Genomic DNA, 20,363 nt, shown 5'->3' with positions numbered 1-20,363 from the left:
GTTAAATTTGAAAGTGTCAGCAATTCTGCCCATACGCGATAGGAGGGAGTATATGATGAGAGCCTTGTCAATCATTTTGGCCCTGGAGCGATTGTGCAAGGCTCATGGGGTAGAATATCTCTCAGTGTGGTTAGAATGAGCAGTGGCATGGAAGGCAGGGTGTTGGGGTGGTTTCAGGCACTGATAGCAGTCATCTTGAAACAAATAAATACATGGGCTGTGTTAGGGTAACTAAGAATACATGCATGTATACTTGCATGTACACCAATGCTAGAAGTATAGAAAATAAATTTGATGAATTTGAAGTACTGGTCAAGGCATCAATGGTGGATATTGTTGGGATATCAGAGAAGTGGTGTCACACAGATATTAGGAATGTTAAATTGGAATTTGGGGAGTACAATATGTACAGAAAGGATAGACAGGATAGGAAAGGAGGAGGGGGTTATGCTGTTAATTAAGAAAAGCAAAATCTAAGGAAGTGCATCCAGTTGACATAGATGGACAGTGCAATATTTTTATTATTATTACCATCATCATTAGCTATAAGGTGCAAGGAAGCCAGAGGCTTTTGCTGCACCAGCCAAAAAAAAAAAAAAAAAAAAAAAAAATATCCTGAGTTACCGAGAGATAGAGAGAGTCAGAAGGAGAAGGAAATCACCAAGAAAGAGAAGAATAATGATATCCAGCTCAGGATCCTGGGTGTGCCAAGCCATAGTCAGTTTGCTGTGACATAAGCAATGGGAAAGCAAAAATAAGACTAGGAATGTGTTATAGGCCTAATGCATGGGGGTTCCAAGGGTATGTGGCACCTGGATGCTAACTGAAATTTGGCAATCCCATTTTAAAATTTCCTTCCTATGTGTATGTAAGTTTCAGGTCTTCAGGTGCCCCTTGAAAGTTGGTGCCCAGTTGCAGTGCACCTCTTTCACCCTGGGAACGGCCTGTCCCTGCCCTAATGAGTACAATGAACAATTATACAGAGAAATAGAGTGGGTCAGTAAATCAGAATGTCTTATAATGGGAGATTATAACTTCCCAGATATTGACTGGAACTTGTGGACTGGTCACTCGCACACTAGCAAGCCTTTTGTGGATTTATTGGATGATTGTTTTCTGCAGCAGCATGTTTGAGAGGCAATCAGAGAGGGCCAGACAACTGTGTCAGAGAATAACCGAATCCAGTGAGGTGTTGGACGACCATGGCTCATTGATGCTCAAGGTGAGTGAAGGCTCTCCCGGATGGTACATGGCAACAGAAAGGTGACTGTGGAGCAACTAGTCGGTAATTGGAATGCTGGTGACGGGAGTAATGTGTCACGATATGCAATACATTGAACCCTGCTGAAGATGGGTCTGTGTAGCCACAGGCCACTCCAAGTGCCCATGCTAACCATGGTTCACCAATGACAGTGCCTACAATGGGCACGAGAGCATTGAAACTGGACCTTGAGTGATTGGAAGAAGGTTTTCTGGTCCAATGAATCACATTTCCTGTTGCACCATGTGAACGGCCAGGTACGTTTACGTCATTTACCTGGGGAAGTGATAGCTCCTGGATGCACCGTGGGATGAACACAAGCCGGTGGCGGTGGTGTCATGCTTTGGGCAATGTTCTGCCGGGGTGCCCTGGGTCCAGTCATCCATGTGCCGAGCACTCTGACGTCTATCACCTACCTAAACATTACACATGAGAAACCTACAGCAAGACTATCCAGGGAAGGCACCATCAACCATCGTTACTCCGAGATTTCAGACTAAAGCTAGAGCAGGAAACGCCACTAACTGGGTGGTAGAGCTCTCACCAGCGGCCTGGAAGACTATATGCCAGCAAAACAGAGTCTTTATCAACTGGGGCAGCCACCGCTTCAGGGAGTACGTACCCATCCCAAAATGCTTCCGGTGTTGTAAATTCGGGCACACTACCCCACACCTGCGCTCAGACTCAGCCCACCTGTGGATATTGTACAGAGCGGGGACACGAGTTTAAAAACTGTCCAAATAAGGACAAAGACCCTATCTGTGCTAATTGCAAGTTGGTAAAAATGGATTGCAAACACTCGATAAGGGAACCCAACTGTCCCTCATACATCAAAGCAAAGAGCATGCACAAAACTAGAACTGATTATGGCAACTACAACTAAGAAATTCAACACCACAGAGATGAAAATATTTCAGCATAATGCACAGAGAGCAAGGGCTGTGGCTAGCTAGCTATGCCTTAAGGCCGACCAAGAGAGTGCTGATATCCTGCTACTTCAGGAGCCGTATGCACATTCCAAACAAGTAAGGGGATACCCACTTGCATATAAACTAATCCAATCTGATGAGGACACTCCCTGGGCCGCGGTCCTGGTCCAAAACCCGGACATCACGGCAACGAAGATCGCACAGCTGTGCACACCATGGCCAGCCTGCGCCCATGTCATCACACCAATAGGAGCCTTCTACGCCATATCCCTCTACTCTAGACCGGGACAGGATATCACAACTGCCATAAATTACTTGCAACAGCTACTTGACATCCTACCAAACCAGCGGATCATTGTGGGAGCAGACATGAACTGTCGGTCGCCTGCATGGCATAGCAAAACGGAGAGCAAAAGAGCTACGTCCAATGGTCAGCTACTTGAAGACTTCCTAGCCACTTCGCCGTTTGTGATCCTTAACCAGCCACACCATTTGCCCACATTCTGCAACCTGCTTTGGGAAGCAGACATAGACATAACAATAGCCACAGCCAATATGGCCGCGCACATCAACAGGTGGACAGTCGAAAATTCCTGGACAACATCCGATCACTGGGTGATCACGTACCGAATCTCAAGAACGCTAACCAGAACCCCAATCACCAGATATCTCACCAACAGATTTGCAATCCACAAAGCGGACTGGAATCAGTTTGCGGTTCACCTAGCCATAGCTATCAAAGATAGATAACAGCAAATAGAGAATTAAACTGATCCAGACATCCTGCAAAGAACAGTGACTAACATAATCACAGAGTCCAGCAGTGCAACCATAAAGAAGAAGAGACCCTCCCCAGGATTGGTCCCATGGTGGACCCGGGAGCTGCAGACCCTTAGGAAGGAGGTCACAAATAGAAGGAAACAATTCCAAAGAGCCCGGAGGTCTTGGCCACAGGCTGAGGTGGAGGCCTTAAGACAATGCTATAGGGAGGCAAGAAATCTATACACGACAAAATCCAAAAGAGTAAAAGAAATCCTGGGAGTTACTTGTCTCCACAGCTGGAAATGCGGATCCCTGAGGGGTTATATACAAAGTAACTACGAATAAACTCCCCAGGGGAGAAGTCCTCACGACGACTCAAACTCCACAAGGCACTCTAACAACAACGTGGGAGGAATCAGTCAACAACCTCCTAAACGCAATACTGAAGGAACCAGCACAGCCAACCAGTGAACAACAACTCAAGCTGTGCAAAAAAAATGAAGAATACCTCACGGAACAGATAGAACAACCATTTACAATGGAGGAACTCCAAGAAGCGACTGCCCAGATTAGGCCCAAAAGATGCCCTGGAAGAGATATGCTTGAACCTGAAATCATAAAGAAGGTTGCTGACCTAGAACCCCAACTTCTCTTAAGGCTGTACAATTGCTGCCTGGAGGCTGGCTACTTCCCTATGGAGTGGAGAACAGCAAATGTCAAATTAATTCTCAAAGCCCCAAGCAAAAATCCGGCATTCCCGGAATCATATCGACCCATAGCGCTCCTAACAGTTTTAAGTAAGCTATATGAACGGCTCCTTCATAGACGGATACAACACTACTACTCCACTGCCAACCTTGAGGCAAAAAACCAATTCGGATTCAAGCCAGGTCACTCGACTGTCGATGTGATGAGAAACCTACTAATATCAGTGAATGATTGCCAACAGAAGTACTTTCTCGCTATTGCAGCAGATTTAGCCAGGGCGTTCGACTCACTTTGGTTGCCGAGCGTCCTGGGCAGGCTCAGAATGGCACACGTCCCAAGCAACCTTTATAATAATATCAAAAGCTACCTCTCACACCGAAAAATAGAAGTGAAAGTACCATACCAACAGATCAGCAGGAACATCCACAGGGGGTGCCCCCAGGGTTCCGTGCTCGGTCCACTGCTGTGGAATATAGTATTTGATGATTTTCTGAACACCGGCCTTGGGGAGGTGGTAACCCAAGCATTTGCGGATGATTTAATTCTCACTGTGACGACAGATAATAGGACAACTTGAGACTCGAGTAAATCAAGCTCTGTATACTCTACAGCGGTGGGCTATGGAGAACTTTCAACAGATCTCGCCTGCCAAAACGACTTCCATCTTGCTTAAGGGAACATTAGACATAAGGAGGCCACCGCAAATTAAAATAAATCGCGCTACAATCAAATTCGCCCAACAAATGAAATACCTCGGGATCATTTTTGACAGCAAGCTCACATTCTAACCGCATCTCAGGCAACTCAGGACGAATATTAGGAACTACTCAGGCCTGATTGCGTGAGTCTCACACAAGGACTGGGGACTGAGTAAACAAACCATGTTGCTATACTAGAAGACTACTTTTCTCCCAGCGATCACATTCGGTGCACCAATATGGTACCATAGAACCAGACTGACCACCAACAAAAGAATACTGGACTCAACACAACGAACAATATTGCTCAAAACAACTCGAGCCTGCAATACTGTGAGCACGGAGGCGCTCCAGGTTCTTACTGGATCCTTACCCCTGGATCTCGAAGTGATCAGATGTGGACTAGCATACTACATATCAAAAGGAATCTCTGTGACCTACTCGGGCTTTATGATTGAACCCACACACAATATAAAAATGGAAAAGGCTCGGCTCTTGGCACACTTAAAACAGGAATGGCAAAACAGGTGGACAGACTCAACCAAAGGAGAGGTGACACGACGCTTCATACCTGATGTAGACAGGTTTTTCCCAAAACTACCTGTATGGTTCCACCCAGGCCTATATGCCACCTACTTATTGACGGGTCACGGCCCCTTCAACGAGAAACTAACATCTCTGGGCCTCCTCCAAGACCCGAACTGTTCATGTGGCGAACCGGAAAGCTGGACCCACCTCATGCACGAATGTACAAACTACGAGGACCTACGTGGAAATCCAATAACAAGATTGACTTACGTGCCGCGAGGCCAGGAGCATCATCTCTTGGACACAAGCGAAGAATATAAGAACCTCACCAGATTTGCACAGGAACTCTTTGCCAGAAAAAGAACCTGTTCTGCGATCAGGAACTAAGGGCACAGTATGCCTTATAGCAGACATTAAACTTCCACAACACCGGACTATAAGCAGCACTAGACCACCCTTCCTGATGATGGAAACAGGATCAACGGACCAGATCCATCCGGGATGCAAAAGAGACACTCCACGAGACTACCCTGGTCGTGTATATAACCCATAAATGTGACTGACCTCAACCTACCTGGATGGACACATAGCCAATGAATGACATCGGGGAACTGGTTCCGAATGCTTCGTTGGACCCATATCTTTTTCCCCACCTTGAACAGCAGATTTGCTGCCAGTGAGCCAATTGGCGACCAAGCTGGGCACTCTTTCCTGGCTTTCTTTCCACTCCACTTCCCTGGCAGGGGGGGAAGGTGCCCGTCCTCTTGTCTCCTCCCTTCCTCGCCACCCCCATTTTTCCTTCTGGTGGGGCATGGGCATGCCCCACTGACACCTATTGGAGTTGCCTTCCCTATTGACTCCATATTTCTGTCTCACCCCCCCCCAAGTCTTCAGTCTCCCTCCCCTACTCTATCTGTACACAAGCGATTGCCCTACACGTCCAAATTTAATCATGTCCAAATTACTGTTTGCCAATAGTTTCTGCCTTTCAAATCCTAGCACTCTAAATTAGGTGGCAGGACCTGCCAGAGTAATTAATTATAATGCTGATATACCTGGCCTGCCTCCATGGGGCTGAGTGTGGACAACGTTGGGCCTCAGCATGGGGTTGTTGTTGTTGTTGTTGTTGTTTGGGAGCTATTGGTGCAACAGCAGCTTAGGCTATAATGCGCCTAATCTAGGTTAGAGTTTCATATTTCGACATTTTTTATTATGTTGTTCAGATGGAAGCCAAGATTTTATTTTATAATTATGTAGCTTTTTCGTAAATATTACACTATTTATTTTTATATGTTTTGGTAGTATCCGATTAACTTGAGGAAAAAGAAAACGTCGGTAATATTTGGCCGGTTATCTAAAATTATTTTGAGCGTTTCGTTGTTTTGTGCGTTCGTGGTTATTTGAAAGGCTTTTATTCGTTCTGAAGTAAATCTTGGACAGTTCACCATGAAGTGATGTACAGTGAGTGGAACTTGACAGTTTTGGCATTGAGGAGGGTCTTCACCTCTGAGTAGGTAAGAATGAGTCATATGGGTATGCCCAATTCGCAATCGAGCAAGGATCACTTCTTCGTGTCTGTTGGATCGGTAACTGGAAGTCCAAGGTCGGAGTGTTTCTTTAATTACACGAAGCTTGTTATTACTTTGACCTTTCCAATGTTGTTGCCATTGTTTTAAACTGCTTTGGTGGATTAAGGACTTGTAATCGGTATATGGTATTGAGCGGAAGGCATAGGAAGAGGTAGCAGCTTCTCTTGCCGCTTTATCTGCTCTTTCATTCCCAATTATTCCTGTGTGGCCTGGAATCCAACAGAACCTGATCTTGTGATTATTTTGCAATAGCTTTGATACTGAATATTGCACTTGTTGTAGAACTGGGTGTGCTTTAGTATTGACATTCTGCAAAGCAATGACAGAGCTAAGCGAGTCAGTGAAAATTATGCTGTCTGCTATCTGTTCATGTTTAATTTTGTTTACGGCCATCAAAATGGCTTGTAATTCTGCTGTGAAGATGCTGCATTCTTTTGGAAGTTGTTGGATGAGAGTACAGTCTTCAGAGTGAATCGCAGCTCCTACACAAGTTTCTGTTTTTGAGCCATCTGTGTATATGAAAGTGTGATGTTCATATTTTTCTTTGTATGCTGCATATAGTTGCTGGTAGTTTGTTCTCGGGAGATTTGTTTTCCCCCAAGATTGGAAATGCAGGTCATACGCAGGTTGAATTATAATCCACGGTGGGATGATCTGTGTAGTCGTGGTTGCTATGCTATCATAATTAAGCTCTCGGCTTAACAGTAAATCTTTTAGACGGATGTTGGAAGGGCGGTTTATTCGTGGATGGGCTTGGTATACGTTTTCAAAGTACGATGAAAACAGAACCTCTCTATTTGGATGATCGGTGATGGATTTTATCTTTACGGCATAGTGTAATAATAAGTTCTGTCGTCTAAGTTGTAGTGAAGGTTCATGGGCTTCTCCGTATAGGCTTTGTACAGGTGAAGTGCGAAAAGCTCCAAGTACTATACGGAGTGCACTGTGGTGTATGGAATCTAACCATCTCAGTGCACTTGGTTTTGCGGAGTTGTATACAGGTGCTCCATAGTCCAGCTTGGAACGCACTATTGCTCGATAAAGTTTAAGTAGTGTTTGTCGATCTGCACCCCAAGTTGTTGCGGAGAGAACTTTGAGTAGATTTAACTTCTTGATGCAAGAATGTCTTAGTTGCTTAATATGTTCAAGGAATGTCAGTTTCTTATCTAAGAGAAGTCCTAAGAATCTTATGTTTGGTACAACTGGGATCATATATCCATCTAATTTAAGTTCAGGATCAGGGTGTAGGTTTCGTTTCCTACAGAAGTGTATACATGCAGTTTTCTGTGTGAAAAACCAGAAGCCATTTGTTTGTGCCCATTGACTTATTTTATTTATTGCTCCCTGTAACTGTCGTTCTATACTTCGCATATTCTGAGAGTGATAGGATATACTGAAATCGTCAACGTATAAAGCGGTATCAACAGGTTTTGGTATATGCTCAGTTATGGAGTTTATTTTGATAGCAAAGAGGGTTGTGCTAAGCACAGACCCCTGAGGCACACCCTCTTCTTGGGTGAAGACTTTCGAAAGAGTATTCTGCAATCTAACTTGAAATGACCTGTGGAGTAAGAAATTTTGAATATATTTAGGAAGATGTCCACGTAATCCAAGGTGGTATAGGTTTTGAATAATTCCGTAACGCCATGCAATATCGTAAGCTTTTTCTATATCAAAACATATCATTACGTGGTGCTCTTTTCGGATAAAGGCATTTCGCACACTGTTTTCTAATTTGATCAGTAAATCTAGTGTTGAACGATTTTTCCTGAAACCATGCTGTGCTGGATTGAGAAGGTTATTTCTGTTCAGAAACCATGTTAGACGAGCATTGATAATTTTCTCCATAACTTTTCCCAGGCAACTGGTTAGAGCGATTGGACGGTAGTTGCGTGGGTCAGAGAGGTCTTTCCCCGGTTTTGGGAAAGCAAGAATTATTGCATGACGCCAACTGTCTGGAAATTGGTTTTCTAGGAAGATTCTGTTATATACATCTAGTAATGCCATTTGGGATTGATCATCGAGTTGCTTTAACATCATATAGTGGATTTGGTCTGGTCCTACAGCACTTTGCTTTGTCTGGGATAGAGCGTGTTTCAATTCATAGAATGTTAAGGGTAGGTTGTACTCTTCATTATTTCTTGTGGAAAAATTCAGTTTATGTCTTTCTATTCTTGCCTTGTGTATTTGAAAACTGGGAGTATATGAAGTGGTCGCTGATATTCTGGCAAAGGTTTCGCCCAGTGCATTGGCTATTTCTGACGGCTCTGCAGTGACTTGTCCATTCCAGTTTAGGATCGGAGTTGGAGTAATCTGGTATCTGCCACCCATTTTGTTAATTTTATTCCAGACAGTTTTAGATGGGGTGGAACTTGTTAATGTAGATGCAAATTTTATCCAGGATTCTTTCCTACTGGCTCGCCTAATATATCTGGCTCTTGCCCGTGCCTTCTTGAACAATATGAGGTTCTCTAAAGTTGGATATCTTCGAAAAGTATTCCAGGTTTTGTTCCATTCTTTCTTAGTCTGCGCACATTCTGCATTCCACCATGATTTTGGATGTGTTGGAAAGTGAGATGATGTTTTTGGGATAGAGTGTTCAGCCGCTTGGATTATTTTATTTGTTATATATTTTACTGCTGCATCTAATGGCTTTTGCTTGATAGTATCAACATTTAGTTTTGCTAATGATTTATAAGTTTCCCAATCTGCTTCATTTATTTTCCATCTGGGAGTTTTGCGTGACTTGCATGTGGTTCCTAATGCCATGGTGATGATTATTGGATAGTGATCACTGCTGAGAGGATCACTGTGCACTGACCAATCAAGTATCGGAAATAGTATTGGAGAACATACAGACAGGTCTATAGCTGTAGTATTTGCTGATGGAAGATGTGTATAAGTATGTGTGCCGTCGTTCAACAAAATTAAATCATTCTCGTCTATCCATTTTTCAATTTGTTTTCCTTTCCGATCTGTGGTTGTGTTACCCCACACAGGGCTATGCCCATTGAGGTCGCCTAGTATACAGAAGGGGGTTGGTACCTGCCTTACAATGTCTTCTAAGTCCTGTTGTAATAAATTTTGGTTTGGTGGAACATAAATTGTTATTACTGTTATGAGGGATCTAGTGGCTATGCGTACTGCAATCGCTTCAAGGATTGTGTTTAGCGGGACAATCCGGGAAGGAATGCGAGAATTTATTAGTATTGCCACACCACCATGGGCTGTGCCACCTGTTACTCTGTCCTTTCGATATGCTGTATAGTTCTTTATTAAGGTAGAGTCTTGAGGTCTGAGGTAGGTTTCTTGTAAGCAAAGACATAATGGTGCATACTGTGTAATCAGATCATATATATGACCTATGTTAGTGTGAAGTCCTCTACAATTCCACTGGATTATGGTTTTCATTATTTGGTTTTGGAGAGGTTTTCGGTCTGTTTCCTAGATGCTGCTTTAAGTCTTTCACACGTTGGTTTTTCCTTTTTGGGGAAATATGGTTTTCCGGTGTCCATATCGTCTTCTGCAAAAATCTCTAATACTGATTCATCTGCTTGGTTGGTTGCTTCTGTCTCCATTTGTTCAGTTGCCTTCTGACTTATGACATTACGTTTTCCTTGAGGGGCTTTCGCTTCTGAGTGTTTTATCTCGGGAGGTACGGAAAGTGGTGTGTTGGTGAGTTTCTCTTGATGTTTTGGCTGGGATATTGTAAGTAGTGCTCGTGCCCAGTCTGAGATGGATTTCTTTGGAGGAATTGTAAAATCTGTTTGGGTTTCTATTGTACGACGATTCGTTATGACCTGCGCGTAGGAAGGTCTGTTTAAGATAGTCGGGTGTATAGTTCTCTTAGCTTCTTGGTACGTGACAGAATGTTCCACTTTATACCGCTGAATCTGCTTTTCTCTTTTCCAGTATTCACAATTCTTGGAATAGGCAGAATGGTCTCCCTTGCAGTTTGGACATTTCGGTTTCTCGGATGAACAGTTCTGATTGCTGTGCTCCTGGGACCCGCAGTTGGAACAGATAGCTACACCACGGCATGCCATTTGTGAATGACCATACTTTTGGCATTAAAGCAGCGGAGAGGATTCGGAATGTATGGTCTGATGTTACAATTTAGATATCCGGCCTTCACAGATGTAGGTGGTTTGGGAGTGTTGAACGTCAGTATGATAGTTCTGGTTGGGATAAGTGTCCCATCTCTTGTAATTTTAATCCTTCTCACAGCTATAACGCCTTGATTTCAAGTTCATTTTTAATTTCTTCTTCGGAGACGCTGATAAGGTCCCACTCAGAAATTACTCCTTTCGATGTATTTAGCGTATTATGGGGAGAGACCTTTACAGGAATCCCACCAAATGTTTTCATTTGAAGCAGTCTTTCTGCATGTTTGGTATTTGCTGTCTCGACTAGAATGTCGCCTGATTTTAGTCGCTTAACATTTTTTGGTGTTCCAGCCACACTTTCTAAACATTTCTGGATGACAAATGGCGACAATTTTCCTAATGGCTGTTCCGTCATAGAATTAAAGACAATAAAGGTAGGTGCATTAAGTGATGTTGTTTCCTTTTTTTGCCTTTTGGTTGCAATAGTCACATTGTCCTCATTTTTCCGACTCAAAGGAGTCAGATCTTTGGGATTCGTGGTAATGTTTGAGTCATTCATGTTTGCTCCTTTTGGCCCTGGGAGTGAGAGCTTTTCCTCCCAGGTTTCCGGCCCCACCACGATGAGGCAGGAGCGGTGCCGCCTAGTGACCAAGCGGAAGTAGATTAGTGGTTAGTAGGACTAGAATATAAATAAAAGAAAGGTGACTTTCCTTTCTTAGGAACCTTTGCACTGATACTTTTCAGTAACTATATATATTTACAGAAGAGAATTAACTTTAAACCCTTGATATATATAACACTCTTTCACTTTAGGAATCGCTTTCTAATTGCACAGAAATCGCCTGATCACTAGAAACGCTTGGCACTCGGGGCCTCAGCATGGGGTCCAGCGGCTAAATGGCCAGAAGAACAACGGTACATAGCACTATACATATACAATATCCACTCACTTTTAAATCTCTGGCCTTTCCAGTGAACTGGCACACCTACAATGAAAGCAACGCGGAGATGGTGCCACTTGACACTAAATACACTCTACACTCTACCTAAACATTATGTGGAGATGATCAGACCTAACCATCAGTGGTCAAGATGTGTGAAAAGTTCGCTCTGCCGAAAAGTTTTTATATTTCAAGAAATATTGGGATTTAATGCAGAAGAAAGATGTTAGATGAAAGCATGAAAATCTGGACAATCAGGTGAAATTTTAGGACTCTAGAAGCATTAATTTTAGAAATACCAGTGATTTTGTAAGTCACCATGTAAACCTATGTGATTCTTATACAGGGTGATTCACTACCAGTGAGACAAACTTGCAGGAGGTGTAGGGCACAAAGACGAATCGGAATCACATAGCATTGCAGGGTCCGAAATGCCTTCGTCATGCGGTAGAGGACGTTGAACAGGAGGTCACATGAACAGCGATCCCGCTGGAAGTCAGCATTTGCGAACCGTTTCTGTTGAAGAAACCAAGTAGCAAAAGTCCTCTGGAGTGGATAATCCGGAGGCTCCAATGATTGGACGCATCGCAGATGGTATGAACTCATCTGGTTTGTTGACAGTATCCTCCATACAGTGGATTGGGAAATACCCAATCGTTGGCCTATCGCTCGAGTACTCGTACTCAGATTGCCTTCTGCAAGACGTAGGACATTCTCCTCATTGTCTGGCATCCTCATCATTCGCTCTCGATTCCATGGTACCTCTCATGAAACAACCAGTCTCACGTAACCTTCTGTGCACACGTGCGAAAATCGTATGATGAGGAACACACCTGTGCGGGAAACGTTCCTGGTACAAGCACAGAGCGGCGCGCCCGTTACAGTCCGCAGCTCCATATGCGAGGTGCATGTCGGCCAGTTCAACGTTTGAATACTCGTCCATCCTACTGCCTCGGGAACCGGTTCACAAATGCTGACTTCCAGCGGGATCCCTGTTCACGCAACCTCCCATTCAACATCCTCTACCGCATGACGAAGGCATTTCGGACCCTGCAATGCTATGTGATTCCGATTCGTCTTTGTGCCCCCTACACCCCCTGCAAGTTTGTCGCACTGGTAGTGAATCACCCTGTATACAGTGCTATTGTAACAGTATGCTTGCCTATACTTCAACATGAATATTATTGATGTGTTTAGTTTTGCTGAAGGTGAACCTCTAGTATGTTAAAATAGCTTATTTATGGGCTTAATATAACTTCTAACCATTGTATACTTAAAATTTTACTGTTCTAATACCTCAAATATACTACAAAATGTATTTTTTCTTGCTCCCGCACGTGTTCCCAATCTGACGCTTGAGGTAACAATAGCGATGCCATATTGGCTGCCATCTTGGATCGGAAATGATTAAGGACAAAGTCTAAAGTTATAATGCAGATAAAATCAATTCTGGTATTGATACATGCTCCAAATAACAACTGTTACCCCTACAATATATATATTTATTTATTTGTTATTATTTCTTTTTTTTTTTTATAAAATTTTTAACCTTCTTAGTTTGATTTTAGCAATGAAATATACTTACACCCCCAGTGGACGTGGTCGTAACCATCACCATGACGCCATCGTAAATTTAACGCCAGGAAATTAACCAAAAATTGGCAAATTTTTTAGGAGCTTACATGAATTGAAATGCGGGCCCTGATACCTAATTTTAAAGGAAAAGGATCCCTCTATTAAAGGAAACCCTTCCTTAAAGTCTATTTTCAATATAAGAGAAAATATTAATATCAAAACATGGCCCTAGTTCAACCACATGAAATGGCATATAATGCAGAATACTTGCAATACTCATGTGTTAATATACACAAATAGTGCATTACTCTTCTAGATAAATGTTTAATTATGACTCCCACTATATATGATTTTATCGTAACCTTAAGAATTGTGGCTTGTTATAGTATGGCAGCTTAAACTGCCCAGCGGTCAGCAGTACTGAGGGGAGAGGGGAACTAAGATTGGACACTTCCATGTCTCCCAAAAAAAAAAAAAAAACCCTGCTGGCTTCCACTTTTGGGTGGTTGCGGGATTCTACCCCCCCCTCTTCTAGTGCTGCGGACTGCCTAATCTTTTGAATTTCTTTTTTTTTTTTTCTTTTCTTTTGTTTTGTTAGTTGTTGACGCATCAGCTTCTATGGCCATAATGCACCTCCCAAAGTTTTTGCATTTTACTGTGATCCAAACCCGAGGCCTTTGGGTTGCCAGGCAGGCACTTTACCCACCTGGCTAGCCCGGCCGGCCTTTTGAACTTCAATTATTGAACTGAATTGTATTGTAGTTTAGCATTATAGCATCATTATAAACATAACTGATCTTGAACCCTCAATACACACACACACACAAAGCAAGCTGAAAGGTGAGTATTAAACTTAACTAGAAACTGTGACAATACAAAACCAAACAACTGACATTAGACTATTATTGACTATACAACCAAACAACTCACCAGTAATGATGCAACATATGCCTCGGAGGAAGAGGACAACCAGCACTACAGAGACCCCCTGCCTACAGGCTCCTAAGCCTGCAAGGCAGCAAATGGGAACAACAAGGAACAATAATAGAAGCAATTGTGACCAGGGACCAGAAGTGATCTACACCCCAGACATGAATCTGGCAGAAGTCCTTGAGGTCGCCACAAAAGAGACCATACAGGAAGCACTGGCGGAAATACAAGATCCCTCTGTGAAACTTGCAGACCTCATGTCAGAACAGGTATCCCACAAACAGAACTCTGAAGAAGGTCCCAACAACTCCCTGCAAACAAGAGACAATCTGACCCAAGAATATGACCAAACATAACTAGATTCATCGATTATAGACACTATACAGTCTTTGAGAGCTACTTGGCAGGAAACCCTCAAAATTTGCACACTTATCACTGAGAAAATATTCAATGAAACACAAAGGACATGGGCTCAGTTGGAGAAACTGATATATGAAGCGACTCTGGACAGAGAAAAAATCAAATCAAGCCTAATTGAAAAGAAAAACATAAGTAAACTGCAAAGAGACCTAAAAAGAAAGAGGAAGAAAGGGAGAAAAACCCACTCCATGCCATCCACCCTACAGCACACCTAACTGGAACAGGGGCCCATTCTGATTTGAATGCAACATGGGCAGAAACACAATCCCAACGGAAGGAAAAAGATGCATTTATCTCACAACCCAACCCTGAGCAGAAAAGGGACGACATTGAAACAAGAACTATGACTCCAACAGATGGACAGAAAAGAATCCCAAGAATATTACTAAGTAGATGTGATGACCCAACAACTGAACCTGAAGAGGAAAATTCCAGAACCAAACAACGGGAAAAAAAAGACCTGCAAACAAGAGAAACCGGGCAGGAACCTACACACACACACAAGATGCCATATTCCTAGATACTGTCAACATAAATGAAACTGCAGACCGAAACAAAATTCACAATTTAACCAAAAACATAAAAATAGCACTGCATAAATGTCTCACAACAAATGAACCTATCCCAAATGGTACTGCAAGCTGTGTTCTCTCACTATGGGCTGAGCAGGAGACTCTCAATACAGTTCTTCTGCTGCTGGACGGTGAGAGATGGAAAGCACGGACCACTGAACTGCAAGCAAGAACAGATATTCTGACACAGCTCCGAAACAAGCTGCCCAACACACTGGAAGACAAAGAAAAAGAGAAAAAAACCACTGGCCAAAGTTAAACCAAAAAGATGGAAACATCCGAACTCAGGCATCTTGTGCCCAAATAACTGACATATACAAGCCCAAAAGAAACACAATGCTGCAAATACTTAACATTAGCCTGCCAAGACAAAGCAAACAGCATGTCATCATCATCAAAGCCAAGGAAGGAAGAAATGCAACAAGTGAGATAAAAGAAGTTAAGACTAAATTAGCCTCAGTACTAAGAGACGTGAAAATCACAACCATCAGAAAAATAAGAGCGTATGGGGTGGTCATAGAGGCACCTAACAAGGAAGAGTTAGACAAGATCAAAGGATGTCCGGGGCTGCACCAGGCAGGGCTACAAGCAGAGGTCCCTAAAAAACTTGGCCCAACAGTGGCCATGTATGACATTCATAAAGATATAAAATATGAGCAAATTGATCTGTACCACAAAAACCTAAAGGATCCTGGATACACAGAGGAGGAAGTCAAGCTGCAAATTAAACCTCGCTTTTCTACTAAGCCCAAGGAAAATCAAACAAATGTAAACTGGATCCTCCAAGCAACAGGGGAAATAAGAAGAAAGCTACTCGCAAACGCCAAGAGGGGCTACATTGGCTGGACAGCCCATACGGTTAAAGACTACACTGTGGTCCCGCATTGCTTTAACTGCCTGGGATATGGTCATCAGGTAGCACAGTGTGCTCAAGAATCCCGCAAATGTGGCCACTGTGTGAAGAAGGGACATGGCACGCAGGATTGTCCCAATAGAGATAAACCACCAAGCTGTCCCAGTTGCACTAAAAGGAAAGGAAATAATAACCATCACTTTAATAACCCCAAATGCCCAGAATATACCAAAGCAGTTGAATTCATCAGATCAAAAACAGATTATGAATAACACGCCAATTAATAAAAATAACAACAGAAGAGGAAACCAAAGCAATCTAAAAAACCTAAAAATTCTTCAACTAAACTGCCAACACAATGTCCCACTAATAATAGTGGGCCATGGTGGCAATGCCAGAAGATGGATCTTGGCTGCCAGTGTCATAGCAGATCCCACCATCACAGTAACCAAGATCACCTCACTGTGCACGATGCATGCTGTTTGTGTCTGCCTGAAGTGCAGTTTTGGCCAGTTCTTTGTCATATCCCTCTACTGCCAGTGCTCACAATCACCTAATCTAATAGAACCATATGCTGACTACTTGGAGGTAGCACTCAATAAGCTTAGAAACAAAAGCATGCTTATCCTGGCTGATGTCAACACTAACTCGACCCTCTGGAACAGTCTGCAAACTGATGATAAAGGATAGATCATAGAAAAAATCATTCTCATGCACAGACTGCAGGTACTCAATATGCAAGGACATCCACCCAACCTGTGTCACAACGCTTGGTACCTCATACATTGATGTCTCCTTGGCCACCCCAGCTGTGAGACAGAAGGTGCAAAACTGAAATGTACAACCGGCAATCTCAACAAACGACCACAATGCCATAACCTTCTCTGTCATACAAGGCATACAAGAACAGACCACACAGATCAATACAGATTCCAAACAGAAACAGCAAACTGGGAGAAATTTGATACCTCCCTAAAGGAGGAATTAATACAGGAACAAGCAGCTGCCCTACAGACTCTGAACACAGAACAACACATACTGGAATTACAAGATAAGATCATCAAAGCATGCAAAACATCAATGAAGCTGAAAAAAAGAAAACAGTATCACGTCCCTTGGTGGACGGTGACCCTCACTGAATTGAAAAAACAATGTAGGAAAACAAGAAGGGAGTATCAAAGAGCACGACGAGTACCAACTAGGCCACAAGACGAACTCAATGGACACAGCACCCAGGATCAATGACTTGCAAGACGGGTACACACAGACGAGAAGATGCTACCATCAAACCATACAACAGAAAAAAGGAGCCTGGGAAAGGATATACCAAACGAAAGGAAACACAGACCCGTGGGCCCTAATCTATAAACTGCTCAACAGCTCCCCTCACAGGAGACACCACAATGTCACTGCGGTGAGTCTGAAATTGCTGACCATATGCTCAACGATTGTCATTGTTACCAGGATCTACGGTAGGAGCTCTCCTCCACAGCACCAATTGACAAGGCAAAGCTCACAAAAAGCAAGGACAATTTCAAGGCATTCAACACCTTCGTGACTAAGGCCTTTAAGAGAAGAAAGTCCATTAGGAGAGAGGACAACCGGATTTGACAAATAACTACCAACCTTGAACCTGACTGAAGACAACAAACCTTCCTCTTTCTCTCACCAATCTGAGTGAGAGATATTTTATCCTTACTAAAACTCTCGTCACTTCTTCTTAGGGCAGTCCTACCCTTGGATTTCCCCTTCTATCACTCTTCCTTACTTCTCCCTAAATTGAGTGCCCCTGAATCTTTCAGGGACACTCAGCCAGATGACAGTAGAACCCAGCACGCCTCCTTGTGGCAGGAATGGGGGGGGCAGAGACCTCATGTCTCTGCCCCCCACTTGCATTGTTGCCAGCTGGAGAAAAAAAAAAGAAGTCCTATAAACAAGAAGACATGAAGTGGCTAATGGGGGGAATTCCAGGCTCCGCTCAGGCAACCCAAACACACACACACTTAAACATAACTATCAACCTTGACCCTGACTGAAGACAACACTTTCCTCTCTATCTCTCTCTCACCACCCTGAGTGAGAGATATTTTATCCTTAATAAAATTCTCATCACTTCTTCTTAGGGGGGGCCCCTACTTTTGGATTTGCCCCCTTTCTATCACTCTTCCTTACTTCCCCCTAAATTGAGTGCCCCTGAATCTCTCACAGACACTCAGCCAGATGATAGTAGAACCCGGAACACCTCCTCATAGGAGTGGGGGGGCAGACACCTCGTGTCTCTGCCCCCCACTTGCTAAATTGCCGGTTAGAAAGAGGAAAGAAGTCTTATAAACAAAAAGACATGAAGCGGCTAATGCAGGAAACTCCGGGCTCTGCTCGGGCAACCCAAACACACACACGCACACCTAAACATCATTGCTGACCAGGTACGCCCTTTCATGGTAACGATCTTCTCCTCTGGCAGTGCAGTCTTTCAGCAGGATAATGTGCCATGCCACACCGCCCGGATTGTTCAAGACTGGTTCGTGGAACATGAGGAAGACTTCCAGGTATTGCCCTACCCTTCAAATTCCCCAGACATCAATCCCATCAGGCATCTGTAGTTTGTGTTGGAACAGCAACTCCGAGCTGCAGCTTCTCAACCACGGACCTTACAGGAGTTAAAAGATCTGCTGGTTACGTGTCAGTACCAGATACCACAAGACATACTTAAAAATCTTGTAGCGTCCATCCCTCGCCGAGTACGAGCAAATTTGGTTGCACGGGGAGGACCAACATCGTAGGTGGTCATAATGTTTTGGCTCATTAGTGTTTATAGAGGGGGGAATATATATATATATATATATATATATAATATTGATAAAAATAAGATATAATGAAATTACTGAAAGTGTTAGCAAACAAGAAAGGTATTAAAAAGTTAAAATGGGTTATGGATACAAAGTACTACTAGTTATAGCAGAAAAAACCAACGACCATAATGAAATATAGACAAATATATTATTATCAGTGTATTAGATGGAGGTGCTGAACTGTCAGGTATAATTACCATGGAAAAATTGAGAACAGGTGAATGGTAAAAACAGATTACCTGAAATAAACTGGAATAAAGTTTAACATAAAAATAATAAATGATAGTACCTAAAGCCGTGGATCCTAGGACTGTAACTACTTCTTCAAAGGGTTGGCAGCGAAAAACATTGAAGCCACCGCAATAAGCCACATCTCTGTTTCCCCTTTCTTCCCCACTCAGAGTTATTTTAACTGACACAAATACACCATACAGTGAACTTTCTGTTTTCTTCTTTGTTCTCCAATGGCACTCTGCTTATTCTATGTTTTCCTGTCCATGCAAACAGTAAGTTTTCTTATTTTGTCTCCTTTTGGATCTCATTCATTTTTTCCTTTTAACAGGATTCTATTGGCATTATTTTAGCTTTTTAGCTTACTTTATTTTTATATATTTTATATATTCTTTAATTTTAATCATTCCTTTTGGTCTCTGTCGGGTTAGCTATGATGTTTACATATGCATACTTTTTGACGTGTACATCATAATAGATACATAGACCCAGTTTAATGCGGTGGCTTCTACGATTTTCGCTGCCGACCCCTTTGATGAAGTAGTCCTAGGTACTATCATTTATTATTTTTATGTTAAACTTTAATTTCATTTTATTTCAGGTAATCTGTTTTTACCATGCACATGTTCTCAATTTTTCCATGGTAATTACACTTGACAGTTCAGCACCTCCACCTAATACACTGATAATAACATATTTGTCTATATACGTATACATAATATAGTTTGTATCCAGTTATTTTAAACCTTACCTTCGTTAAATAGTATGGATCATTCTGAATACTGCTATCATCATTAACATCATTTGCAAACCAGGAGCTTACTGTAGGTAAATGAGATGTTTTCCAAGCTGTTTGCGCAATTCTCTGTAAAGTGAATTCAATTACTGTATTATGGAGTATAGGTAATCCATATTTAGCACAGTTGTACAGTTCCCTCAGAGGTAATGAAGTTACTGGAGGACAGAGAATATTTTCTTCACACGAAAAATTTTGAATTTTTTTTTCAATATCAAGGGAGTACAAATTCATGTCTCTTACTTCCACAAATATAGTATCTGGCGAGTAAGAAGTGCTTGTGCTGAATGAAAAGTTAGAAGATTCTAGCATTCCAGACATGTTCTGCACTGTAATCCGGCCCAAATGGGCTACAAAAATGTTATCACTGGCTGGGGCAGAAGGGAAGACAACAACTGGTGTTTCAAGAAGAATATCCAGCCTGATACAGGGTTGAAAAGAAAAATATATTATTATTATTTTTAGAGAATTTTTATAATTTTTAATTCTGTTATATAATTTAAAATAATTTTTAAATTATATAACAGAAAATTGACTCATTCAGTAATAATAACAATAAAAATGTACATTACTTAAAAAATATAAAAACATCTAAAAGCAAATTTAATAAAA

The 20,363-nt window shown here is 42.4% G+C and overlaps 1 protein-coding gene across 1 annotated transcript in view; it reads right to left on the bottom strand.

Moving 5' to 3' along the window:
• LOC150074871 (intermembrane lipid transfer protein VPS13D-like) overlaps nucleotides 1–20,172 on the bottom strand; it is a gene marked incomplete at its 5' end in the record, with an annotated part of 233,196 nt that extends 213,024 nt beyond the window's left edge. The window contains one exon of the mRNA XM_090389446.1: nucleotides 19,707–20,172. Within this exon, the coding sequence (XP_090245572.1) occupies nucleotides 19,707–20,172 (466 nt within the window). The remainder of the gene's footprint in view (nucleotides 1–19,706) is intronic.
• Between the last annotated feature and the right edge of the window lie 191 nt (nucleotides 20,173–20,363).

Source organism: Mastigoproctus giganteus, unplaced genomic scaffold, assembly GCF_048544385.1.
Source record: "Mastigoproctus giganteus isolate SK-2022 unplaced genomic scaffold, ASM4854438v1 scaffold_23, whole genome shotgun sequence".
NCBI lineage: Eukaryota > Metazoa > Arthropoda > Arachnida > Uropygi > Thelyphonidae > Mastigoproctus > Mastigoproctus giganteus.
This window is presented reverse-complemented; position numbering and strand designations above follow the sequence as displayed.